Source organism: Oryctolagus cuniculus, chromosome 1 (genome assembly GCF_964237555.1).
Source record: "Oryctolagus cuniculus chromosome 1, mOryCun1.1, whole genome shotgun sequence".
Lineage (NCBI taxonomy): Eukaryota > Metazoa > Chordata > Mammalia > Lagomorpha > Leporidae > Oryctolagus > Oryctolagus cuniculus.
In genome coordinates this window covers 43924389-43938303 of record NC_091432.1, presented here as the reverse complement: position 1 = coordinate 43938303, position 13915 = coordinate 43924389, and the positions used below count along the sequence as shown (strand labels likewise).

The 13915-nt window shown below is 42.2% G+C and overlaps 1 protein-coding gene across 1 annotated transcript in view; it reads left to right on the top strand.

The window, feature by feature from the left end:
* The first annotated feature begins 498 nt into the window (after positions 1-498).
* SLC17A6 (solute carrier family 17 member 6) overlaps positions 499-13915 on the top strand; it is a 50339-nt gene continuing 36922 nt past the window's right edge. Inside the window, exons 1-3 of the mRNA XM_002709004.5 lie at positions 499-1414; positions 4058-4310; positions 5779-5897. Coding sequence (XP_002709050.1) covers positions 1329-1414; positions 4058-4310; positions 5779-5897 — 458 coding nt within the window. The 5' untranslated portion in view covers positions 499-1328. The remainder of the gene's footprint in view (positions 1415-4057; positions 4311-5778; positions 5898-13915) is intronic.

Sequence of the window (13915 nt, the reverse complement as noted above, 5' to 3'; positions counted from 1 at the left end):
GACATTTCAATAGTGTATTATAAATTAGTGAAGTAAAGAAGCTTAAAGTTCCAAGGAATATATTTCAAATTCCCTCTTTTATTTAAACTATTCTTTCCTCTGTTCTATTACATGTCTCTTCTCTTCCCACTCCCCTTTACAACTATTTTCCTTTCTTTTCATAACAGGGATTTAAGCAAATGCATAGAAATATAATTATGAATTTTGTGTGTAATTTTATGCATTTTGATAATCTAGGTAGCCAAATGTCCTGGAATACCACAAACCTATGTGAAGTATGTTGTAATATTCCTTCCCTGCAAGACTGTCAAAATTGGCTTCAGTGTGGTTCTGGGCAAAACTGGAAGTAACTTGTCAATTTTTAATAAAGTCTTCCTTCAATGCCAAATGCAGCATTGTTTCTGCAAATCGTGGAGATGATGACATCTCCCACTTGGTTTCCATAGCATCCGTTCCTGAAGAGCCCCTGAATAGTCTTTGGTCAGGGCAATCCGCACAGCTCCCCTAGAAAGTTGCCAACCTGGTTAGCCAAAGCAGCATCCTGAAACTTACTCTGTCCGTGGTGCTGAATTGTTCTGCGGAGACCCGCCCAGACGGGCGCTGTCAGCCGTGCTGGGGAAAAAAAAAATCCTGATGCTGTCCAAATCAGAGCTGTGAATCTATTTACTCACGTTCTCAGAGAGCAGCAAACCTTCTCCATCTTAATTCGACTCTACCGCAGAGCAGATTTACGCCAGCGTGATGGGAGGAGATCATGGGCAAAGAGGAAAACTAACAGCGGCATTGCTCACCTGAGACCTTAGATGCTCCCAAGAGTTTTTGGAAGTGCTCTGCTCCTTACAGCAAAGACACCATTTTAAAATGTAGCATTCTTTGACTTTGTCCTTTCACACGTTTTCTGTGATATTTCCGGCTCCTCCATTTACAAGGCAGCAGATTCCATAGCAATAAGCTTTCAAAACCGGGAATTTACATTATTTTTAAGTGAATTGACTTCCAGCACAAGGACTCATCTGCACCCGCCCAGATACCATGGCACTGCGTGCGCCCTTTGCCACCGGATCCTCCCCTTCCAATGAGACTTTCTGATTGTGTCTACCAACTCTCCTATTAGGAAACCCGTGGGTTGTATGCAGCTATTCTGTTGTATTCTCATTCTCACTCTCCCTCCCCTTTCTCACTCTCACTCTTGCTGGAGGCACACCAATACCATTCTGCTGAGAAGAAAAAGCCCAGAACTACCTTAAGGAATTAAGACAATATGCGCAACCCTTGCCTTTCATAGCGATCACTATTTAAATCTGGCAAAAGCACCAGTCTTTGCAAGGATGGAGTCTGTAAAACAAAGGATTTTGGCCCCAGGAAAAGAAGGGCTAAAGAATTTCGCTGGAAAATCCCTTGGCCAGATCTACAGGTAAGAGAAAGCAAACCCATGCTTACCTGGGGCTCTGCATGAAAAAAATCTGGAAGGGCATTTCTGTATACTCTGGCTGTTTAGAGAGATTGAAATATGATCAGAAAGTCTTTTTGTTGCTCATTTCTGTGTTAGAGCTGCTCTGTAAATGTACCTGTTAATGGAGAAATTTTGTACTAAATGAACCTGTTTGCTTCTCGTGTTTTTTGTGTTTGTGTCTTTGCATGAATTTTGCTTGACTACTTGCACATTTTCATTCTTTCCGACTTAGAACTTATCCTCTTTACAAGACAAACAGACCAAGATTCTTGCTTTAGGGCTTACGAGCACCCAAAATTAAATTCCCCTGATTCAGATGAATGAATAAAAATACCCAACACTTTAAAAAAATTAACCAAGAAATCCCAATGAATATGGCAAAGAGAAATTTAGATTTCAGCTTCAAAACCTTACTAAATAATTCCCCAGCAGAATCTTCCTTCTGTACTGAATGAAAAGGAATCAAAATATATCAATAATTGATAACAGAAGTAGTTTCTCTTCTCTGAATCTGAAATGATGTGTATGTATTTTTAATTATTTGTCCTCTCATAGAAGTCCACTTATTTATTTATTTTTTTGCATGGGAAATGTCAAAGTGATTGTAAGGACAAGCATAATAATAACCAGCAAAATTGTTTTGGAAGCACTAGGAATTATTTTTAATGTTTATCCTTTTATAGTCAATGTACCAATTATGCTGCAAATTTCACAGCTTTAAGTCCTTTAAAGCATGTTGCCTGAATACATTTTTTCTTAACATATGAACAAAATAAAGGAGCGAGGACAGGTCCAAATGGATAAATGATTCCAAGAGAACATAAATTTCACATTTGAAAATCTGAAGCCTTTGTAGATGTGTAAGAAATGTAAAGAAAATGAACAATGTGCCTCCCAGATTTCCACATCTCTTTGAATCTGGTGGGCTTCACGGAGGCTCCATCATGCACCTATGCGGCAATAGATACTGCAAGGGCCCTGCAGTCCTGCAGCCACTGTGGAAAGCCCTGGTTTTGCCCCAGCCCAAGTGCCACCAGGTAAAGAGTTCATGTGCAGAGTTTAGCTTTTTACATATGAGCATATAAATCCAATATTTTAAGTGACATTTGTTATTTTTTTTCTCCCAGAATAAATAAATTGTAATTTGGATTGCATTTTGGCTATAAGCATTAACCCAACAATAGGTGATCTAGTCTTCAGGTGAGACTTTGTAGAAACTGAGATTCTTTTCCAATAACCTCAGATTGCTTGGCAGCATTATCCCAAGCTCTGCATTCCTGGAATTGATCTAAAATTTTAATTTGCTCCATTCTTGTGTGGAAACAATTGTGTATACATATCGTTTAAAGACAGCACAGATTTCAAGAGAAAAAACAACAGCAACAAAAGGAAGCACACAATGCCTTGGAAAACACCTGCAAATGTAAATACCAATACCGAGGCTCTTTGTTTAATTAAGGAAAGTACAGACCCGGAGGGACTACGATGTTACCTTCCCCATTCTTCTTCTTTCTTAAATAGAAATCTCAGGGATAGCTTGTTGGCTAGAACAACACTATCACTTTCAAATACAGCCTTTCCATAACTCCCCGTTCCGTTTCCCATCCCCGTTTCCCATCCCCATTTCCCACAAGGAGGAAACACTCCGAAATAATTGAATGGGATGTGTGAAAGCGTGTGCGATTTTTGCTGGTGTTAAAAATGAAATTGTCCACTTTGGTGTGAACCATGTTACAAAGTTGATCTGAGGGCGCGTTTGTATATCTGGAAATCGCCTTTTACATCTTTGGAAATGGGTCCATAGAATTTTTCTGTGTCTGTAAATGAAGTAATGACGCAAGATTGTGAATAATTAATTATTCATGTTCTAGCTGTTGGAAGCTTAGGTGTCTGCCATATGCTGTGGAGGCCTTTGTTTCCTACTCAAGTAAAAAGAAAAAAAAGCAATAAGATGTGTAACAGGGAGTAAGCACTGAGCTGGCACCCTGGGGCTGGAGGAAGAGGAAGCAGAGCGGTTAACAGGCTCCAAGAGTGTTCTCTGTCCTTTTCTCCGTGGCTAAAGGCTAGGAGAGGCCTTAGTCACCAGGACCCTGGGGAATGAGCTGGGCGGAGGGAGCGGGGCGGGATGGCGACGTCTTCAACGTGGTTAAGAAGGAGCCCTAAGAGCCGGTGCGGGTTGAGTGGTTTCCTAAGACCTGTGGTCCCAGGTACAAGACCTCAGGAGGTGAGGAGCAGGTTTCCAAGCAGGTGTGGAGGAGGCATCGCTCCAGAGTCCCTCCCCACTCCCTACTCCTCAAAAACTGCAAACCCCGAGGGAAAGTTAGGCCCAAATGGCCTGTGCATGTGATTCGAGGGGTTGGGAAAATGCCCGACAGAATGGGATTCAAGAATTTTAGGCCTGAAGGTATTGCAGTTGAAGGGATGCGGCCGCGGGGTGGGAGACCAAGGGAGGTGAGCTTGATGTCACTCTACCAACCCTAACCATAGGGAAGGGAGAGGTCAGCGCCCCTCCCCCGAGCCTTGAGGGGCTCTAGAAAATAGAAACGTTGCAGAGCCAGGACTTCCTAACGCGCGGCGCCCTTGCCTCCCCGCTCTGCCGCGCAGGGTGCTGGAGAAGAAGCAGGAGACCGGTGAGACCATCGAGCTGACGGAGGATGGAAAGCCCCTGGAAGTGCCCGAGAAGAAGGCGCCGCTATGCGACTGCACGTGTTTCGGCCTTCCGCGCCGCTACATCATCGCCATCATGAGCGGCCTGGGCTTCTGCATCTCCTTCGGCATACGCTGCAACCTGGGCGTGGCCATCGTGGACATGGTCAACAACAGCACCATCCACCGCGGGGGCAAGGTCATCAAGGAGGTGGGCAATGGAGGGGCCGCCCCGTGTGACCCTGCGAAGCCGCGTCCGTCGCCCGTGGGAGCCCTGTGTTCCTTCTCCACCACCCAAGAAAGAGGATGCTGGGGTGCCCGTGTTAGCGCTGCCCTTCTAGGGTGCTCGGTGGTAGCGTTATCACCTCTTCCCCTTCCTATCTGCAATTTGAATAGAGCCTAGCCCGCTAGGTTTTTTGTGAAGAGTGACTAATTCCACGAATTTGTTGACCATTGTCCACTAAATCTCAATAGAAACAGTTTCCCTTTATATGGAGGAATTGGGTAGCCCACTATCATTTCCCCCTGGTTCCCCTTCGATTCCGATCAAACACTCTAAATAAGCATAATGAAACAAAATCGAAAACAGAAATCTCATTAACTGGGCGTGAGGGCACGGGCGGGTTCGGCCAATGGGCCTTTAGCAGAGTCTACACCGCCCAGCATGGGAGAGTCCCAGGGTCCCCGGGAGTGCGGTCCCCACACTAGTGTATGCTGGGCGGTGACGCCTAGAAAGGGGAGAGTCACCTCAAGGTCACTGAAATCCGCGAGTCCGGCCTTCCTACTTACGAAGGCTGATGGCCATAATCTTAGGCTGAGCAAAAATTGGGAGGAGAAATTACAAACTCTCTGTGGATGGGAAGCGGTGAGTGCCACTGGGCTCGGGGGAGTCCAGGGCAGCCTGCAAAATACGCTGGGTCTCAAAATTTTGTTTAAATGGAGCGAAAAGGTCCCCAGTTCCGCAGGCAGAACAAGCGCTCTCTGAGGGTTCCTACGCAGCTATTTCACCCCAGCTTACTGTGACGTGCACTTCGTGGGGCGGCACAGATTTGTCCGGGCAGGTACCAGGACCCACTGTCATACGTATGCCTGGCATGCACTTGTTACAGCGCCCCAAGCAATGCGCAATGCCTCCCTCTCTCCAGCGACTCCCCCAAAACTCGCTGGGCGACTCCAGCACTCTCTGACCCAGCCCCGTTCCCTCCTTGCTGGGACGACCTTACTCGTGGCTCCTTCACCACCAAAACCTGCCTTCCTGTTCCCGAATTTCACTATTTGGGTCTGGAGGGTTCGGTTCTATTCTCCATGCAGCCCCGTCACTGCATCCTTACCGGCATCGGCCAAACGGACCCCGGCCCAGAGCGTCCATCCCGCGCCCGCTAACGAATATCTTAATGCGGAGCCCGAATGTCCACGACGGGGATGGTTTAAGGATTCCTCGCCTTTCGAGGAGATCCAACCAGCACGACAGCAGTCGGGAAGCAGAACCAGGCTCCCCCAGCTGCTTACAATACATTTCGTTAATGAGCAGGGTTAGGAAACGAAAACCGAGGCACCCACCCCTGGAATGCAGCGAGCCTGGCCCAGTAAGGTCTCGGCCTGCGAACCACTGAAAAACGAGTCCTCAGCACGGACTCCTCTCTCCAGCCACTTATTTTATTTTTTCCTACTCCCCTTAGAAAGCCAAATTCAACTGGGACCCGGAAACCGTGGGGATGATACACGGTTCCTTCTTTTGGGGCTACATCATCACCCAGATTCCTGGAGGTTACATCGCATCTCGGTTGGCAGCCAACAGGTGAGGCGCCAGGCGGGACCAGGACTGGGGGCGCGGTGTTGGCACTGCGGGGTTCGGAGACTCCTGGGCGGGGCTTCCCAGTCCCCAGCACACGCCCTCCCGACAGTAGCACGGCCGGTGCCTCCTCGCTGGGTAAGGCCGAGGGCTCCCACGGCCTCGCGTTCGCTGCGGAGACTTCTGGCTAAATGGTCGACGTGCCTTAAGGCCTCAGAGGAGTGGAGGCTAGGCCTGACCGGGGGTGGGGAGACAGCAGGGACATTGCGGGGTTGGTGGGGGGATGCCGAGAGGGCCCTGGAGCCACCGGTGCACGGCTCCAGTCTTTGCGTCCCGGGGCGCCCAGACTCCCGGTGGAGCTAGACTCCCCGGAGGGAGTGTCCAACGCTGGGTCCCAGAGCCCGCCCAGATGGTGCTCTGGGTCTGAAGGGTTTGTTTCTATGGAGGCAGGAGGGATTTATTTCAAGCACGGGAGTGCGATTCCACCTGTTAATGAGCTCAGCTCCTTAGGGGCAGGGTGAGGGGCGGCCCTCAGCTGCGTCCAGAGGCCTCCAGCCTTGCAGTGGTGGCCGCAGCCAGAGGTCCTAGCGCCAGCTCCCTGGAACGGTACGAGCGCAGTCCGTCGGGACACTCCAAGCCTGAGGCGCAAGGACTGACGGGGTCGGGGTGTCGGGAAGCACAGCTTGGCCGCCTGAGGGTGACAGGCAACTTTGTATGTTTCTCCGCGTTATTTTGTTAAACAAAACTAGACGTTCTTCGAGTTGTTGAGCCGACGGGGAACACTTAACGCTCGCCCTCCCAGGTCTGGCGGCTTAGCGACCCAAAATACAGACCTCACGGCTTCCCTCACACCACTCCCTCCACACCAACCACGTGTTAGAGAAGGAAGACACGCCCCAGGCACCTCCCGGGTTGTGACCTCCCCTCAGCCTTTGTAACCCAGCACCTCCCCGCTGCTCACTGCAATCAAACCCGCCAGCCCCACCCCCGGGCCCAGCCCGCGGCACAAGTCCGCTGCAATGCTTCTCCCTAGAGGCATCTTACTGCCCGAGGCTTCTCTGAGTCTTCAGGACCGGGGAGGAATTGTTGGACATTTAATTTTAAGGTAATAGTCCTACGTAGAGGAGTTTTGGATAGTTTTTCAAAATGTTAACAGGAGAGGGCAGTGGATTAGGAATAATGCTTTTTGAATATTTTTATCTGAAAAGAAGGATGATTAGTTCTCTAACCCAGCAGGAAACAATGTTCTTTTTTTTTTAAAGGAATCAATTTAAGATGAAAATAATTAATTATACAGAGTTCGATTTTACAGATTCGATAAAGGAAAGAAAAATTTTAGATAGAAAAATTTAGACAATATTCTGTTAAATGTTACTGATTCTGAACATGTTGCACTTTTCATTTTCAAATCCCCAATATATGATTCTTTCATTTTTTTTCCCTTAAAAACTACTTCCTAAAACAAAATATAAATTTCCAGAAAAAACTCCAAATATGTATATGAAATATTTTACTTCAGAAGAAAAAAACAATTCATCAGAAAAAGAGAAATGATACAAAAAACTATTATGTCAAATGAAAATACAATGGTGGTACCTTTAAGGTTGTTTTCAGAATCAAAATATTCAGCTTGCCAAAAATTAAAGCCTTAACATTTTCCTGCCAGGCAAAAACACCAGGGATTCTTGACTTTCCCTTTTTGTAACACTGGGTGGTCAATAAACAGGTTTTCCTGATTAAACACACACACACACACACACACGTTCAGTGCTATCATTTGTATCATGTTTGGTAATGAAAAGATTGATCCTGGTTCAGGATCTATTTCTTGTAGATTTTCCTCAAAGAAAGAATTTCTGAATTTTAGATTTCTTGTTTGGATCCAAATTCATTGGTGCCTTTAAATCACTATTCAAGGGAGAGAATTTTATATTTTCACATACAGTATCTTGTGTCTTACAAGATTAAGAAAATAAAATTAAAATCTGTATCCATTATAAACATAAAGAAAATTATGGAGGCTATTTTTATCACGTCTGAGGGATTTGATATATTTACTTCATTTTTAAAATAGCACATTGCATATACAATTGAAACTGCTTGTAGAAAAATGTTTTAACTACATATGACATTTCCTTTTTTGATTATAAAGTGTTATAAACTGAATGAGGCATATATATATATATATAAGAACAGTAAAATCATAAATAATTTAATTACCCAGTTATGCCTATTGTTATCATATTGGTGAAGGTCTAATTAATCCAACAATGCTACATGGATTTTTATTTTAGAAGGATTTTTATAAATACAAAATCAGAGAGATTTTTGGAACTGGTTTGAAAGATCCATATTGTTTATTGTGATCATTTTTAAAAAATGTTAAAAGTAGTATAGCAAAATCAGTCCTCTCCCTACAAACAGCATACACCCATTCAGAGAAGCTGCTCCAAATGGATCATTTGAAAGTGGAATGAGATTTCCCTTGGGTGGGATACTAGGGACAGATTTATTTTTCTCTGTGCATAATCAAGCTCATTTGGGAAAGTGTTTGCCACCACTGTTTTGGACAGAATGCAGGAGAGGAACTGAGGTGTGTGGAAATGGCTCCTCAGTGGAGAAGAGCTCTCTGTTATTCTTCCTGGCAAATTTCTCAATGAAAATCCAATAGCAATGATCTGGCTCCCCTTTTTAGTTGATTAGGCAAAAACAGCCCAATTCTCAGTTAAACTCTTGGTGCTTAAATAGGTCAAATTCTAAATATTTTTGTTTTCCTGCTTATTGAGAGTAGGCAAAGGGGGAGTTAGGAGGGAGTCCATTCAGTCCCAGAGGAGTACCCTTGCGTCATTGTTTCCTTTGTCTTCCTTTAGATGGTGATGGCACATGTGGCCCTAAGAAGTTACTCACCTCCACCAGGGCTTCCAGAAAGGGACTCAAAGGGAAAAAAACTCCTATGACCATTAATCTTGTTTACGTCTACATTGTCCTTATTAGTAATCCAAATGGATTATTTAAATTGTGATCAAAAATCCTTCTTTTCATGTATCTTGTTTATGTCTTCTAAAATAATTTCCCCATATACATTATTCACAATTGAAAATATTGTTCAGTGAAAATTTTGTAAATCTTATTTGTAGGCTTTAAAGTGGTGCTATCTTAAAAATGCTAGTAATTCAGTGCATACAGCTTTAACTTTTAGCCTGGCACAGATGCACTTAGAGAAATCCATTTAAGTTTGAGATTAGACTTCTTTGTTGAGGTTAGTTTATTTATCCCTATTTCTATCTTTTGTTTAGGAAGTTGATTTCTTAGTGTACCATGTTTTCTTTTCAGGCATATCTTGGGTTTTTAATTTGGCCTTTCCTAAGGAAACAATAATTCTTTTTTTGAAAAGGAACCTGAGGCTCAGGTGGCTGTGGCATAGAGGGACATCCCCCTCCCATAAACAGAAAGAACCCCTATTAAATTTGGACAATCTTCATCTAATCTGATCTCTCAATTTACAAACCAGGAAATCAAATAGAGAATTAGAGAGGTGGCTGGTGACTTATCCAAGGTCACAAAGGGATTTTAACTAGAACTCAGGAGTCTATAATGCATGATCACAAGCTACCTTCACAGTGAAATGTAGTATCTCTGATTAATACTGTGTGCTTCATTGCTAAGTTCACTCTCAGCAGCAGGCTGAGCCATCTGCTCTCTGAATGAGTAACTACAATCTATCACACCCAAATCCAGCAGAGAAATACATGAATTGGAGATAGAAGCCTTTAGCAGACTCAAGGGACCCTTAGATTCTTTTTTGGCAGGAGAAACATACTGTATTTTCGTGTGTATCCTGGCTCCTGGAAACACTTGGCCACAACACAGGTGACTGTGTTCTTTGCAAAAAGGCAAACTACACACACTTCATAATGGCTAGCACAAATAATGTGGTATTCTTCAGGAAAAACACATCATTTAGGACTTTTTCTTCCCACTCAGCTTCTTGGGCAGTTTGGGCTCCTAGGAGATTATAGAGATTTGAGCATGACTGAGGGAGTTTAAACTTTATGTCTGCAAAAATGAAGGGATTCTGCCTTGGGGTTTGGCCTGATACAATTCAATTCATTTCCTTGATGTAGGAGAGAGCATAATTATGTACATAAAAATACACATATCAAAGTGTATGGCTTTAAGCTGCTAACTAATATATGTTTGTATTTATAAAAATGAAATAGTAATTATCTTTAGGTAAAAACTCTGGCTTTTCTGATTATGAAAAATTTAGTTGTTAGTGTTGTTATAATGATTTTCAGAAACAGAAGAAGATATTTTAAATGCAACAGCTTTATATTTCAAGCTCAGAAAAGGGCAGTTTTACTGGTGGAATTCTTATTATATTACTGAAAGAAGACAATAAAGATAGCCATTTTTATTTGAATAAGCATGGGAAATGAATTCATAAGCCCTGTCACCAATCATATACGCAACTCTCTCCCTCTCTCTCTTTCTCACTCTTTCTCTTCCTACCTACGTACTACCTGCCTATCTACCTATCTGTCATTTTCCTTCTATCTGCTTACCTGTACATTGCAACCTCCACTGCATGGAGGGGTTTTCAACTCTTTCAGTGAGAAATATTTGTAAATTCCTTTTGTGTGAGAAAATAATTCTAACAGTGAACACAAAACCTACTGCAAGAGACCACCATTCTGCTGTGATGGAAATGGTTTATAAGCACACAGTCTTTTGGGATAAGAAGTGACTTTTGTCTTTCTCACCTAGCTGCATGTCCAACATCTCGCTGCCTCTCCATTGCGAGCCATATAGGTTAGGTATCTGGGGGAAATGCAGCTTTTCTTTTTCTGACAAAAGAAAATACCCTTTGCCACCAGATGAATAGATGGATTGGGGGTGGAGAAGAGTCTCCAAGGGCTTGCACGTGCTTCGCTACACAAGCTTTTCTCTCTCTTTTCATTCTCCAATCCCTGCTCCACTTACAGCTCTGGCTTCTGCTGCTGCTGCAGCATTCTGCAACCGCAGTGCAGAGGCAGCTTCTGGATGGGAAGGATATGATTTTGAGGGAGGAGAGTCAGGTGGGCAGCTGGTGGAGTGATTCTCCTATTGCCATATGCCACCGTTGGGGCTGTCTAATTTCTCTGTCATGAGTGATGAAGTCATTTTTACAACTTAATGATGTACCAAGGGACCCAGAGGGCTGGCTTGTGCCTGTGGTCTCCTTTTTTAATACTGGAGTAGGGGCATCAGATGTGACAAAGGGAGGTGCCCAGACCCTGATCTGATTAGATTAAATAGATTAAACAGCCTGAATCAGTCTTCTGCAGACCCTGCAGGAGAAGATTAGTCTCACACCTGGGGTGAGAAACAGTAGTCTCCTGTTAAGTGACAAGCCACTGCCCAAATGGAAATTGATTGATTGATGAATTGATTTAGGGAAAATGGATAGCAACTGTAGAAATGATGTCATCAGCAATTTTGGCACCCTTATAAGGCAAATCCTTTTGGGATGGGTGTCATATTCTGGGGTGTTTGTGGCTGTTGACCATATAAATGAATATAGCTTTGGATTTCACAGGTAACTTATTATGGGTTGCATTGAATATTAATCGTCGGGTGCTTTGCATTGCAAGTTTTCAGCTTCATTTGGTTTTCCAACCATTCCTATTTTCTTCAGTAATATAGAGCCTCCCACCACACACACACACACACACACACACACACGTACATATCAGTGCACTTAAAATGATTACAAAAATTGATCATTTCATACTGTATGAGACAAGAGAGGAAATTTGTGTGTGTGTCTGTGTGTGTGTGTGTGTACCAAGTAGAGGAAAAACAAATAAGATTTAGAGTTTAACTTGAAAATAATCACAGCAAATTCATTTTAGCATGTTATTTTCCTCAGAGGAAATTTTGAGAAAAACAATATTAACTTGTTTTCTATGGGTTTATCATGTTGGAAAGCAACTTTAAGAAGCAGATGACATTCATTTCATTTCACAGAGATTTTAATAGTGTTCTTTGAAAAATTAAGAGTACCCAACACTTTCTAATTATTTTCTTAAGAAATAATAAAGTTAGGATTTTATGTATTACTTTGTACATTTCTTTCCTTTTTTTACTCCAGCCAAATTAGTGATGGACTATCTCTGACTTATATTTACATCATGAATGGGTTTTTTAAGTTAGCACTTCAGCTGCCAATTATAAGGACTTTAACAAAGTGAAGTATCATTTTGATTGAGATTCAGCTTACTATTTGGAACTTCAATTTCCGCAATTTAATTAAGACCTGTGTGGTCTGATTATTTTTTCATTGAAAATGGCATGTCAACTCAGTTTATTTCTGAAAATACTTGTGTGGTTTGCTAGAATTCTCCATTGATGACTTATTTTAATAGTAATATAAATATACAGTATACTATATATCAGTATTATGTAATATAGCAATATATTAATATTTATATGCCATACTTACATTACCGATATTTTACATTATAATTATATAATAGTGATAAAATACACTACATTATATTATAAATACCTTACCTTTCTTTTTTTCCCAAAGAAAACGTTTAAGAGTACAAATTTCATAAGTACAACTTTAGGAATATAGTGATTCTTCCGATCATATCTGCCCTTTCACCTCCACTCTCAGCCCACCTATTTTTCCTCTCCCATTCCCAGTCCCATTCTCCATTAAAACAAACAAACAAACAAACAAAAAGCAAAACCAAAACCAACCAAACAAACTTGTTCCTCAACAGTAAAGACAAGGGCTGTTCAAGTCATTGATTCTCAAATTCTCAATTTCACCTCTATAGGTTTCCTTTTAGGTGCTCTGTTAGTTATCACAGATGAGGGAGAACACATGGTATTTGTCCCTTTGGGACTGGCTTATTTCACTAGTATGATGTTTTCCAGATTCATCCATTTTGCTGCAAATGACAGGATTTCATTTTTTTACCCCTGTGTAATAGTCCATAGTGTATGCATCCCATAATTTTTTTTATCTCATCTTTAATTGACAGGCATTTAGGTTGATTCCATGTCTTTGCTATTGTGAATTGAGCTACTATAAACATGGGGATGCAGATAACTCTTTTATTTGCTGATTCCATTTCCCTTAGGTAAATTCTCAGGAATGGGATGGCTGGGTCATATGGTAGGTCTTTATTCAGATTACTGAGGTATCTCCAAACTGATTTCCATAGTGGTTTTACCAGTTTGTATTCCCAGCAACGGTGGCTTAGAGTCCATGTTTCCCCACATCCTTACCAGCATTTGTTGTTTTTAATTTCTGTATGAAAGTCATTCTAACTGGGTTGAGGTGAAACCTCATTGTGCTTTTAATTTGCCTTTCTCTGGTGGTTAGTGATCCTAAACGTTTTTCATGTGTCTGTTGGCCATTTGGATTTCCTCTTTTGAAAAATGTCTGTTTAAGTCCTTTGCCCATTTCTTAACTGGGATGTTTGTTTTGCTGTTGTGGAGTTGCTTGATCTCTTTATATATTCTGGATATTAATGCTTTATCAGTTGCATTGTTTGCAAATAATTTCTTGAATTCTGTTGGTTGCCTCTTCACTTTCCTGAGTGTTTCTTTTGTAGTGTAAAAGCTTCTCAGTTTGATGTAATCCCATGTGTTGATTTTGGCTTTGATTGCCTGTGCTTCTAATATTTTTTCCAAGAAATTTTTTCCTATGCCAATGTCTCACAGGGTTTCCCCAATGTTCTTTAATAATTTGATGGTATCACATCATAGATTTAGATATTTATCCATTTTCAATTGATTTTAATGTAAGGTGTAAGGTAGGGGTCCTTCTTCATAATCCTACATGTGGAAATCCAATTTTCTCAGCACCATTTGTTGAAGAGACTTTCATTGCTCTAGGGGTTTGTTTTAGCTCCTTGATCAAATATAAGTTGGTTGTAGATGCTTGGATTGATTTCCGGTGTTTCTATTCTGTTCCATTGGTCTATCTATCTGTTTTTGTACCAGTACCAGGCTGTTTTGATTAT